At 48.9% G+C, this 13,655-nt stretch overlaps 1 protein-coding gene across 3 annotated transcripts in view; it reads left to right on the forward strand.

Annotated features, from left to right (window-relative positions):
* Window positions 1–13,655, forward strand: part of PHIP (pleckstrin homology domain interacting protein) — a 339,268-nt gene that overhangs the window by 156,252 nt on the left and 169,361 nt on the right. For all 3 annotated transcript variants that reach the window (XM_050950076.1, XM_050950077.1, XM_050950079.1), the window contains one exon: window positions 7,655–7,789. In XM_050950076.1, the coding sequence (XP_050806033.1) occupies window positions 7,655–7,789 (135 nt within the window). The remainder of the gene's footprint in view (window positions 1–7,654; window positions 7,790–13,655) is intronic.

The raw sequence follows: 13,655 nt of genomic DNA on the forward strand, positions 1-13,655 counted from the left end.
ATTATTTTAGAATATTTTTATAGATTTGCATAATGAGACAGAAAGTTAAGGAAATAATTATATACAAGAAATTCAAGTAGCTTTAAATTCTTCTGTGACTGTCAACCTAAAGCAGGGGTCGGCAATCTTTCAGAAGTGGTGTGCCGAGTCTCCATTCATTCACTCTGATTTAGAGTTTTGCTTGCCAGTAATACATTTTAACGTTTTTAGATCGTCTCTTTCTGTAAGTCTATAATATATAACTAAACTATTGTTGTATGTAAAGTAAATAAGATTTTTAAAATGTTTAAGAAGCTTCATTTAAAATTAAATTTTAAATTTAATTTTCATAATTAATTAATTATGGCCAGACTGGTGGCCAGGACCCGGGCAGTGTGAGTGCCACTGAAAATCAGCTCGCGTGCTGCAGGTTACCTACCCCTAACCTAACGTAACATTGTCAGTGAGGATGGAGCCAAAATAGTTCTTCATGTGCCCTCCTTGCAGAGGCAGTTTGCTTTTGAAATGATAGTTTCTAAATTTTAAAATTTTAAATCACTGTTATGTTTCTTTAAAATCATCTTATGTAGGTAAGTATTAGCAGGCATCTGTTTGGATTAGTTTGTTATCTGTTTGGATCCAGCTTGTTCTTCTTCGAGTGATTGCTCATATGCATTCCAGTTAGGTGTGCGCGCGCCGCGTGCACGTTCGTCGGGAAAACTTTTACCCTAGCAACCCAGTCGGGTCGGCTGGGCGCCCCCTGGAGTGGCGCCGCCATGGCGCCCAATATATATCCCAGCCGACCCGGCCACCCTTCAGTTCCTTCTTACCGCCCGTGTCGGTCGTTGGAACTGTGGAGCGCGGCTTCGCTGAACTCCACACTCCCTAGCAGCTCATTTAGCTTTCGTGGTATATAGTTACTCATTGTATATAGATAGTTTATAGTTGTCAATAGTTAGTAGTTTAGTGCTTTAGTTTAGTTTTTAGTGGTAACGAGGGGATCGGGGTACCCCCCCCTCCCCTCCCCCCACACGGGGAGCCGGAGCCCATGCCCGGCTCATCAGGTTTCAAGCCCTGTGCGGCTTGCCATAAACCTATGCCTGTGGGAGACCCTCATGACTCCTGCTTAAAATGCCTAGGGGAGTCGCACTTAACTGCTAAGTGCTCAATCTGCAAGTCCTTTAAGCCAAGGACCAAAAAGGAGCGGGACATTAGATTAAGACAGCTCCTAATGGAAGCGGCCTTGACACCTTCGCCCTCGGCTCAGAGCGCAAGCAAGCCGGTGAGCAAGGGCACCGCGGCACCGAGTACCTCCTCCAAGAAGGCGGCACCGAAGCCGAGCCAAGGCCGCTCCACCTCCCCGAGACCAAAGGCGGCGAAGGCACAAACCGTCTCGCCATCAGCCGCCCCGCAGCCAGACCCTGCGAAGACAGCGGATGGCCCGGCACCGATACCAGCCGCGGCACCGCCCAAACCGGTACCGTCGACTCCGGCCCCGAGAGGTCCGTCGAGTCCGGCACCTGGTAGCTCCCCGGTACACGCAGTGGTAGAGCTCTCTACACCTACTACCCCGGAGACATTTGCCGCGGCGAGGGAGCTGATCGCCATTACGGAGGCACCCATGCCCTTACCCCCGGCACCGCCGGTGCGGGTCCTGTGTTCTATGGGCAAGCCGACCCTGACCAGACCAGCTTCGGTCAGTGTAACAGACCGGCACCGCTCTAGGTCGCGATCCGGCAGACGCTCAGCTTCAAGACGACGTTCAGACTCACGGCGTCGGTCCCGATCTCGATCCCGATCCCGGTACCGATCGGGCTCCCGGCACCGATCACCTCGTCGGCGATCACCCAGGCACCGGTCGAGCTCTCGGCACCGATCACCTCGGTACCGCTCACGCTCCCGGCACCGCTCCGGCTCCAGGCACCGCTCCGGCTCCCGGCACCGGTCAGGCTCCCGGCACCGGTCGACGTCACGTGCGTCAACTGAGTACTCCCGGCACCGATCCAGCTCACGGCACCGCAGGGAGCACCGCGCCTACAGGAGCAGATCCAGACAACGGCGCTCGCGATCCCGGTCGACCTCCCGGCACCGAGCCGGTCGCAGGTCCCGGTCTCGCTCTCCCCACCAATACCAGCACCGGTCGCCGGTATCCAGAGGTGTGAGGTCGGTCGGCACCGCGGCACCGACCTTTGCAGCACCACCGTGGCCATCAAGAGCCACGTCGGCATCCTCCCATGCGGGTAGTTATTACGAACCTGAAGTACCGCTGGGCGAGTTTCAAGACCCACATACACAGGACACGAGTGCCCAACAGTGGGGCTTCTGGACACCATGGGCTTACCAACAGACCCAGGGTGCCCCCCTACCTCAGCCGCGTCCCGCTACCGCAGAGCATCGGGTGCCAGAGGCCACTGTTTCCCGACCTCCCGCGATTGAGTCGGACAAACAGCCACGTCCAGACTCACCGGGCTGTCACGAGCTGGAAACAGAGGAACAGCGAGACACCGCACAGGAGGACATCATCCCCGGTGTCTCCTCCTCCTCCTCGCCAGACGAGGCAGTGGCGGGGACTTCAACATCGGGACCTCCACCAATAGATCTCAGGGCCCACCAGGACCTCCTCCGTAGGGTAGCACTTAATATCAACCTCCCCGTGGAGGAAGTCTCGGAGGTTCAGGACCCGGTGGTGAGCATACTATCGGCAGATGCCCCTACCCGGGTAGCTCTGCCGTTTATACGGACTATTCAATCTACCACCGAAAACCTGTGGCAGTCACCGGCCTCCATCCCTCCGACAGCTAAGGGAGTGGAGAGGAAGTACATGGTACCCTCTCGGGGGTACGAATACCTCTATGTACACCCTCTCCCCTCATCCCTCGTGGCCCAGTCGGTCAATGACAGGGAGCGTCATGGACAACAGGCACCGGCCCCCAAGTCCAAAGAGGCCAAGCGCATGGACCTCATGGGTCGCAAGGTCTACTCAGCAGGGGCCTTGCAACTCCGTGTGGCCAACCAGCAGGCCCTTTTAGGGCGTTATAACCACAACATATGGGTGGAGGTGGGCAAGTTCGCGGAACTGCTCCCCCACGACTCACGCCCAGAATTCAATGCATTCCTGGAGGAAGGTAAGAAGGTGGCCAGGACTACCCTCCAGGCCTCCCTCGATGCAGCTGATTCGGCAGCCAGAACCATTGCGTCCGGAGTAACAATGCGGCGCATCTCTTGGCTTCAAGCATCCACACTACCTCCGGAGCTGCAATACACGATCCAAGACCTACCCTTTGACGGGAAAGGCTTGTTCTCTGAGAAGACGGACTCAAAATTGCAAAACCTAAAAGACAATAGGGTCATTATTCGCTCATTAGGGATGCATACCCCGTCCACCCAGCGCAGACCCTTCAGGCCCCAAACACGGCGCCCATACTTCCCACCCCGTCAGAGGCAAGACCTCAATAGACGGCGTGGACGCGGGGGACGCAGACGCCAACCCAGCTCCCAGGGAGGCCAGAACCAAGGGCCTTCCAAGTCGCAACCGGGCCCCAAGTCCGGCTTTTGAAGGTGCGCCCGGGGACGGCTTATCAGTCTCAATTCAGGATCCTTTCCCTACTTTCTACAACCGCCTCTCCCGCTTCCTCCCAGCGTGGTCCCAAGTAACGTCAGACCGTTGGGTGCTACGCACAGTGAAGCATGGATACCATCTACAATTTGCTTCTTCACCCCCTTCCCGCCCCCCTTCCCAGTCCCTCTTCAGGGACCCCTCTCACGAGCAAACCCTTCTACAGGAGGTTCGCTCCCTCCTGGCGGCGGGGGCCATAGAGGAAGTACCTCTAGCCGAGAGAGGCAAGGGATTCTACTCCCGTTATTTCCTGATCCCCAAATCCAAGGGAGGTCTCAGACCCATCCTAGACCTTCGGGGCCTCAACAAGTGGATGCTCAAGTTGAAGTTCCGTATGATCTCCCTGGGAACCATTATCCCATCCCTGGATCCTGGAGACTGGTACGCCGCCCTCGACATGAAAGACGCGTACTTCCATATTGCCATCTTCCCACCGCACAGGAAGTACCTCCGCTTCACGGTCACACATCAACACTTCCAGTTCACGGTTCTACCATTCGGTCTCTCGACAGCCCCGAGGGTGTTCACCAAGTGCATGGCCGTCGTGGCCGCCTACCTCCGTCGGCGGAAAATCCACGTCTTCCCGTACCTAGACGACTGGCTCCTGAAAGGTTCCTCCCAGTCGCAGGTACGACGACATGTAGAGGCTGCCACGGACCTCTTTTCCCGACTGGGACTGCTGGTCAACATCGAGAAGTCCAACCTAGTTCCAACACAGAGGTTGGACTTCATAGGTGCGACCCTGGACTCTATTCAGGCCAGGGCCTTCTTACCTCAACCTCGTTTCCAGGCGATCGGGGCGATCATCCGGAGCTTGCAAGCATCCCCTCTCACCTCGGCTCGGACATGTCTCACACTCCTCGGTCACATGGCCGCTTGCACGTACGTGACAAAGCATGCCAGACTCAGAATGAGGCCCCTCCAAACGTGGCTTCACTCAGTATACCGACCAAGCAGAGACCACCCGGATGTGTTAGTGACGGTGCCCCCCGATCCTCTCCGCTCCCTCGACTGGTGGCTGACCCCATCGTTGGTATGCGCGGGGATGCCATTCCATCCGCAACAGCCATCGGTGACTCTAACAACCGATGCGTCATCCCTGGGTTGGGGAGCTCACTTAGGAAACCTGCGCACCCAGGGCCTGTGGTCGACCCTCGAGCTGTCACTCCACATAAATGTCCGGGAGCTAAGGGCAGTCCGCCTTGCCTGCCAGGCATTTCTCCGTCACCTCCAAGGCCGTTGTGTTTCCGTACTCACGGACAACACAACGGCCATGTATTATATCAACAAACAGGGGGGAACCCGGTCATCTCCACTGTGCCAAGAGGCCATTCGACTCTGGGACTTCTGTATAGCCCACTCGATAGACCCAGTGGCATCCTTTCTCCCAGGGGTCGAGAACACGCTGGCGGACAACCTCAGCCGATCCTTTCTCTGCCACGAATGGTCGATCAGACCAGACGTCATCCATTCCATCTTCCAGAGGTGGGGGTTTCCCCGCATAGACCTCTTTGCAACCAGGTCCAACAGGAAGTGCCAGGAGTTTTGCTCCTTTCAAGGTCTCTCCCCGGGGTCGATCACGGATGCATTTCTCCTGCCGTGGACCCGCCATCTCCTGTATGCCTTCCCTCCGTTCCCCCTGGTGCACAAGGTCCTCTTGAAGTTGCGCAGAGACAAGGCTCACCTGATACTGATCGCACCTGCGTGGCCCAGACAACACTGGTTCACCACCTTGATGAACCTATCTGTGGACCCCCCAATTCACCTTCCTCTCCATCCAGACCTAATTACCCAGGATCATGGCACGCTTCACCACCCGGACCTGCGAGCCCTTCATCTCACGGCGTGGCTCCTACATGGCTGAGCTCGGCAGAGCTCAGCTGCTCTACGCCGGTCCAACATATACTGCTTAACAGCAGGAAGCCCTCCACTCGCTCTACGTACAGGGCCAAATGGAAACGCTTCTCTTGCTGGTGCGCTTCCCAAGGGGTGAACCCCACGCAGTCCCCAGTTTCCACAATCCTCGACTACCTCTGGTACCTTAAACAGCAGGACCTGGCAACTTCCTCCTTAAAGGTGCACTTAGCGGCCATTTCAGCCTTCCGGCCAGGTGAAGGTGGCCGCTCCATATTTTCTCATCCGCTAGTCGCCAGATTTCTTAAAGGACTGGAGCGACTATACCCGCCTGTACGCCGCCCTGCCCCTACGTGGGACCTTAACTTAGTCCTGAACAGGCTCATGCTCCCACCATTCGAGCCACTGGCGACATGCTCGCTCACACACCTATCATGGAAGACAGCTTTCCTGGTGGCCATTACATCGGCCAGACGGGTCTCAGAGCTGAAAGCTCTCACAGTGGACCCACCTTACACCGTCTTCCATAAGGACAAGGTACATCTACGACCCCACCCGGCGTTCCTCCCTAAGGTGGTGTCCACCTTTCATACCAACCAGGACATCTTCCTTCCCGTCTTCTTTCCGAAACCACACTCTTCTCGGCGGGAGCAACATCTACACTCCTTGGATGTACGTAGAGCGCTTGCCTTCTACATCGAGAGAACCAAGGGGTTTCGGAAGTCCCCTCAGCTTTTCGTAGCGATTGCAGAACGCATGAGGGGACAACCTATATCCTCTCAGAGGATCTCCTCCTGGGTGACTGCTTGCATCCGCACATGCTACGACTTGGCTCGTGTCCCATCTGGCCACCTCACAGCACACTCCACAAGAGCCCAGGCGACATCAGCGGCCTTCCTGGCGCACGTGCCTATTCAGGAGATATGTCGTGCGGCGACCTGGTCATCGGTACACACTTTCACCGATCACTATGCGTTAGTCAGACAATCTAGAGATGATGCGGCCTTTGGCGTAGCAGTTTTAAATACCGCCACATCTCGCTCCGACCCCACCGCCTAGGTAAGGCTTGAGAATCACCTAACTGGAATGCATATGAGCAATCACTCGAAGAAGAAGAGACGGTTACTTACCTTTGTAACTGTTGTTCTTCGAGATGTGTTGCTCATATCCATTCCAAACCCACCCTCCTTCCCCACTGTCGGAGTAGCCGGCAAGAAGGAACTGAAGGGTGGCCGGGTCGGCTGGGATATATATTGGGCGCCATGGCGGCGCCACTCCAGGGGGCGCCCAGCCGACCCGACTGGGTTGCTAGGGTAAAAGTTTTCCCGACGAACGTGCACGCGGCGCGCGCACACCTAACTGGAATGGATATGAGCAACACATCTCGAAGAACAACAGTTACAAAGGTAAGTAACCGTCTCTTATGGGGGCCTTTAAGTAGAAGAAAGTTATGGGTGAGCTTTTGCTGACCTCCAAATATAGCATTCACTTCCAGGTTGAAAAATAAGATGGAAAACCCAGATAGTCCTTGAATAGAAGATGCATAATTGACGTATTAATTAATTTTCATAGTAATATACTTTTGTCTATATACAAATACAAGTTGTATAGGAAATGAAGGGGAGTTGCAAGTGATACTAAATTATAGATTCAAATGAATATAATTGAAACTTTGATAGAATGTCAGCCTTAACCAGAATGTCTTCCTGAGGGTATGTGGGAAACCCCACAATCATGGCAATATTTTAGAAACTTATGGTTTTTTATTGAAGTAATAGGAATGGTACCTACATAGAGAAATATTACAGACCTTTAAATATAATTATTGAATTTAGACTTAAAATTCTGCAGTTATGTGGAAACTTGAGGTTGAAGAATGAAGAAGATTGATAAATTTTAAGATTGAAATGAATGGTGCTAATGCATTTCAGTCACAGGGTAACATTAAGCAGGAAAAAAAAGGGCAGGGGGCGACTAGTATGGGCTTTTCAGTCCCAAAAATACATGCGATTTGTGAACAGTGATATTGCCCTTGTCTGGTTGGAGGAAGAGGAGATTCTTATCATTATATCAGTTTCTTATCATTATTCAGATGTGTATGCTGCAGATAGTGTAATAGTGGTAAGTATTTCTGTATGTATTTGTGGAACATTCTTCTCTAAACTTACCAAATCTTTTAAAAAAGATACATATTTTTTATTTCAGGGACATGAGGATGAAGTGTTTGTACTTGAGCCTCACCCATTTGATCCTAGAGTTCTCTTCTCTGCTGGCCATGATGGAAACGTCATAGTTTGGGATTTGGTCAGAGGGGTCAAAATTCGATCTTACTTCAACATGGTAATTTTGCTATGGTTATTTGCTATTCCTGCACAACTATAAAGTACACTGCATTATGGTGTGTGTGTGCGCCCAGGGGAGGAGGATGCAATCCTGGCTCCATTGATGTCAGTGTCCAAACCCCCATGGACTTCAGTGGGGTTGGGATTTCACTCATAACTTTTATATGAAGTTGCTTGAAATGACTATATTAACTGATGATTTTTCTTTGCATATGTCAGCGTGGATCCCACTGTATGTATGCATATGCTTATGCCTCATGCACACAAGATCAGTGTTTTTTTGAATGCCAGTGTCTGTCGGTACTGCACACGCAATCTGTGATTCCCAGTGGTCCTGTATTGGGGCATAAAGTGCAGTATATCAGTGACCTTTCCTCAGTTCCCTCTTACTACTCATGGCAGTGAGATGGAAACTGGGAAGCTTCCAACCCACTAGTTTTTAGCTCCAGCTAAATCTCTCAAAACTTTTCAAAATTCTTCATAACACATCTGATATATGACCACCATGGACATCTTTGACCCATCTGGATTGAGTACTGGTGATCAGAACCACCTGTATTCTCTAGCCCCAGTACTGGACTGCTTCAATATGGTAGATTCAAAACCTGTGGGCTTCAAGCCCTACAGGTCCTGTAATGGACGAATTACTTAGAAACATGGATGCAACAGGTGCCTCTTCTCTTCTATTTAGGAGAGTCCCACATGTTCGGTATGCCTCTCTTTCATCGCAAGAACAAGTCAGTCATGTGATGCATGGCTGAAGCTTCCCCTCGTGGGGCAATCTGTGTGAAGGTCTCCTCAGATCTGGAGGAGATGGGCACCAGAGCACCAACAGCGGACAAACCAACTTAATCCAGTGCCCCATCCAGTACACCAAGCAACCCCAAAGATCAGCACAGAAAAGACAGTGCTGAGAAAAGACCTAGCATTGGCAACAGCACAAGTATTCTACCTTTAAAGCATGCTCCACTAGTGCCTTAGCTAACACCAGCACCTCTGATACTGAAGTCCTGCTTTGAAAGGGGCCACTCTGAACACAGAGGTAGACTCTAGATGGAACTTAGTGTCTTTACAGAAGGACGGATGACATAAAGACGGTGGAGACAAATCTACTAAGCTCCAGATGGTGTCGAGGGCTGGTGAGTAGGAGCAGCCTATGGCACTGAAGAAGACTCTTCAGGCATTGATCTCCAGATCTGGCACCACACCCTGCAACATCAACACCTGTAGCATGTGACAGGTCTCTGGAAGAGGAGGGCTGTCATTGACATTGAGGTACTTACTGGTACTAATGCAGTCGCTGGTGCCAGGTACTATATTCCACATTGCTGCGATATAGGAGGCCTGTTTCTCCTCTCCATCATCTGAAGTATGTTCTCCCCATGTTTGAGTAGAGAAGCCTCTCTGTGATCTGTGATCAATATCACAGGCTTGCTGCCTCTTGCTCCAGGACCCAGCTGCCATGTCAACACACATAGTATTGGACTGGCAATATCATGCTAGCCAGCCATATCTCTGTGGCAGATGCCATGTCCCTACGGGGCTTACTGGGGGTCAGCCATCTCAAACCTAGGAGCTGGTCTTCACACTTGAGAAAAATGAAGAGACCCTTGTCTATATCAGCTTCGCTGGCCAGACCATATACACCAGACAGGAAAGACTAGCATAAAGATCAGACCTAGGGGCCAAGCAACACCAGCATCCTGCTTTGCCACCAAAAGACCTCTCACTGTCCTTGCTTGGCAAAGTAGTATCTTTGGCACCAACAGCGGCACTGGATGAGTCATTCTAAGAGTTCCTTATGAGAATTTCAGAGATTCCAGAGACGGAAATATCAATAGTATCGGAGACATCTCATCAATTATTAGTTATTTTGACAATTGCTGTTCCAGGCAAAATCACTCTTTTCACAAATGAGGGACTGCTCAACCCAGCTAAAGCCTTGCGGCACTGGCTGCTGTGCCACACTTATTAATTATTATTATTACCATAGTGCCTAGGAGCCCTGATCATGGACCAGTAGATTTCATGGCAAAGGAGAGTTTTAAAGAGGGTTTTGAAGGAGGATCATACATTTTGTTGATATTTATGGGGAATTTTCCCAGATGTGAGGTGCAGCATGGGGGAAAATATGAAGCTGCTTGTTTGATTCTTTAATAAGTGGGCGATTGGAGGTTGGCATTACTGGCCAAATGTGGGATTCGATATCTTAATAGTGAATGAGAGATAGGTTCAGGATAGCCTGCGAAGGGCCTTGAAAATAAAGAAAAATTTGATGCAGTAGAGAAGGAGGAACTACCAGAGGTATGTAAAGAGGGGTTAACATGGTCAAAGCTACCAGCTAGGAAAACGACTTTTGCAGTGGCAGTCCTAATGCCTATGATAAGGACAAGATTGCATTTGTCAGGGTCAGAGAGAAGGACGTTACAGTAATCAGAATGTGAGATGATGAGAGCCTGAACAAAAGTTTTTTAGCTTTGTAGATGGACAGGACATGCCCTTTCTTAGACATGTTATGCAGAAAGAATCTGCAAGATAAGAGGCATAACCTGCATGTGAGGACCTAGAGAGAGATCAAAGTAGGCTATAGATCTGAATGACAGGGAGAAGGATTATCCACAGTAAGTGAAAAAAGAGGTAGTGGGAGGGCTTGCATTGGTCTTCAGAAGATGTGATCGGGATTCCCATACCTGAGCCATTCCTTTTAGGTGACAAATCTGAGGAACTGTCCCAGATTGAGATGTCAACAGAGACGGGTTTGGAACAAATAGATACATTAAACAGTAATTAGTCACCAGACCAGATGGTATTCACCTAGAAATTCTGAAGGAACTCAAATATGAAATTGCGGAACTACTAAATGTGGCATGTAACCTATTGGTTAAATCAGCATCTGTACCAGATGACTGGAGGATAACTAATGAAACACCAATTTTTAAAAAAGGCTCCAGAGGTGATCGTTGTGATTACAGACCAGTAAGGCTAACTTCAGTACCAGGCAAATTAATTGAAACTACTGTAACTATAGTAAAGAACAGAATTATCAGACATATAAATTGACATGATTTGTTGGGGAAGAGTCAACATGGCTTTGTAAAGGGAAATTGTGCCTCACCAATCTATTAGAATTCTTTAAGGGGGCAAACAAGCTCGTGAAAAAGGTTTATCCAATGCATATAGTGTACTTGGAATTTCAGAAAGCCTTTGACAAGGTCTCTCACCAAATGCTCTTAAGCAGAGTAAGCTGTCATGGGATAAGAGGGAAGGTCCTCTCGTGGATTAGTAACTGGATAAAGACAGGAAACAAAGGGTCGGAATATGTGTTTAGTTTTTGGAATGGAGAGAGGTAATAGTAGAGTTAACCAGGGATATGTAATGGGACCAGTGCTGTTCAACATATTCATAAATAATCTGGAAAAATCTGAGATGAAAAAGTTTGCAGATGATAAAAAATTACTCAGGATAGTTAAATCCAAAGATGACCATGAAGAGTTACAAAGAGATCTCACAAAACTGGATGACTGGCAACAAAATGGCAAATGAAATTCAGTGTTGATAAATGCAAAGTAATGCACATTGGAAAACATAATCCCAACTTTACATACAAAATGATGGTGTCCAAATTAGTTATTACCACACAAGAAAGAGATTTTTGAGTCATTATGGATAGTTTTCTGAAACCAGTCAGTATATGCAGCAGCAGTCAAAAGGCTAACAATGTTAGGAACCATTAGGAAAGGGATAGATAATAAGACAGAAAATATCATAATGCCAATGTATAAATCCATGGTATGCCCACACTTTGAATACTGCATGTGGATATGGTCGCCCCTTCTCAAAAAAAGATGTATTGGAATTGGAAAAGGTTCAGAAAAGGGCAACAAAAATGATTAGGGGTATGGAATGGCTTCCTTATGAAGAGAGATTAATAAGACTGGGACTTCTCAGGTTGGAAAGGAGACAACTAAAGGGGGGATATGATTGAGGTCTATAAAATCATGACTGATGTGGACAAAGTAAATAGGGAAGTGTTATTTACTCCTTCTCATAACATGAGAACTAGGGGGTCACCAAATAAAATTAATAGACAGCAGGTTTAAAAAAAAATAGGGAAGTACTTCTTCACACAATACACAGTTGTCCTGTGGAACTCATTGCCAGGGAATGTCGTGAAGGCCAAAACTATAGCTGGGTACAAAAAAGAATTAGGTAAGTTCATAGAGGATAGATCCATCAATGGCTATTAGCCAAGATAGTCAGGGATACAATGTCATGTTCTGGGTGTCCCTAAGCTTCTGACTGCCAGAAACTGGGACTGGATGATGGGGTGGATTACTCAAAAATTGCCCTATTCTATTCATATCTTCTGAAAATACCTGGCCCCGTCAACTGTCCGGAAGAAAGGATACTTGGCTAGAGGGATCATTGGTCTGACCCAGTATGGCCATTCTTATGTTGAGGGCAACGTTAAGAGCTCTGTCTTAGCTGTGTTAAACTTGATTTGAGCCACAATGAGAAGTTGGAGAAAAACAGGCTGAGATTTTAATTTGGACAGGAGGAGACAGGTCAGAAGTAGAAAGGTAGATCTGCAAGTTTTCAGCATAGAGATGATGTTTGTGGATGAGATTACCCAGAGATAAGGTGTAGAGGCAGATGATTAGAGGACCGAGGAGTAAACTCAGTGGAACTCCCACAGAAAGTTGGAGGAGGGATGAAGTGGATTCTCAGGACACACTGAAGAAGTGATTAGAGAGATAGGAGAAGAACCAGGAGTGGATAGTCACGGAAGACAAGATTTAAATAAGAAAAGCATAGACAACAGTGTTGATGGAGGCTGACAGGTCAAGAAAATGAGGATGGAGTTACTGGTTCTGAGCTTTGGTTAAGCAGGGGAGATTATTAGAAACTTTGGCGAGAGTGGTTTGGATGGAGTGCAAAGGACAGAAGTACTGGAAAAGGTCTGGGTTGTTACTGGAACTCCAAATAGTGATTGTAGACATCATGTTCAAAGGAAGGAGAGAGGTGGGGAAGTAGTGGAGTAGTAAATAGTGTCAAATGTGGATATTTTAAGATGGGAGAGACTAAAACATGTTTGTTTTTTTGGTGAGGGGAAAGAGCCAGAAGAGAGTGTGAGAGGTTAGGGAGAAGAATACGGGATGCGATGAGAGTGAATCCAATTAAGATCAGGAGATGGGTTCGGATGAGATCAGTGGAGCAATTGAAAAGGTTAGATGAGAAGAGTAGCTGAGACACTTCTGCATTGGTGACAGGGGAAAAGGCAGAGAGAGTTGCTGGTGGGAAGGGGAAAGGTCACATTGTGTTGTCACTTTTTTCTTGGAAGAAATCTGTGAGCTCCTGTACGGAGAGAGAAGGGAAAAGGGGAGATTTGAGGAGTGAGTCAGTAATCAGGTGAGAAGTAATCAGTGCTAATGGACTGGAAGTCATGGAAAGTTTGAGTGGTGGGTGAAGGAGGTGTTGATGGGTGATGTTGAAGGGAATTAGGTGGTGGTCAGAGAGGGGGATTTCAGCAACAGCGGTCAGAGAGAGCACAGAGCTTGGTGGAGATGAAATTGAATGGGCCTTCTCATAAGTGGAAGAGTTGAACCAGGGCTGCAGGTTGAATGAAGAGGTATGAGTGAGGAAACGTGCAGCGAAGGGGTTGCATGGCTCATCAGCATGAAATTTGAACTCACTGATGATGAGAATGGGAGTTTATGAAGTGAGGAAGGGAGAGCCAGAGTCAAAATCAAAGAGAGAGGCAGAAACAGGTAGAGAAGCAGTATTAAGTCCCTCAAACAGGATTGGAGTACTTTTCATGTACCACAGTTTGGGCTCCTTACTTGTGATGGCAATACAGAAAAAAA

The sequence above is a fragment of the Gopherus flavomarginatus genome, chromosome 4, assembly GCF_025201925.1.
Source record: "Gopherus flavomarginatus isolate rGopFla2 chromosome 4, rGopFla2.mat.asm, whole genome shotgun sequence".
Lineage (NCBI taxonomy): Eukaryota > Metazoa > Chordata > Testudines > Testudinidae > Gopherus > Gopherus flavomarginatus.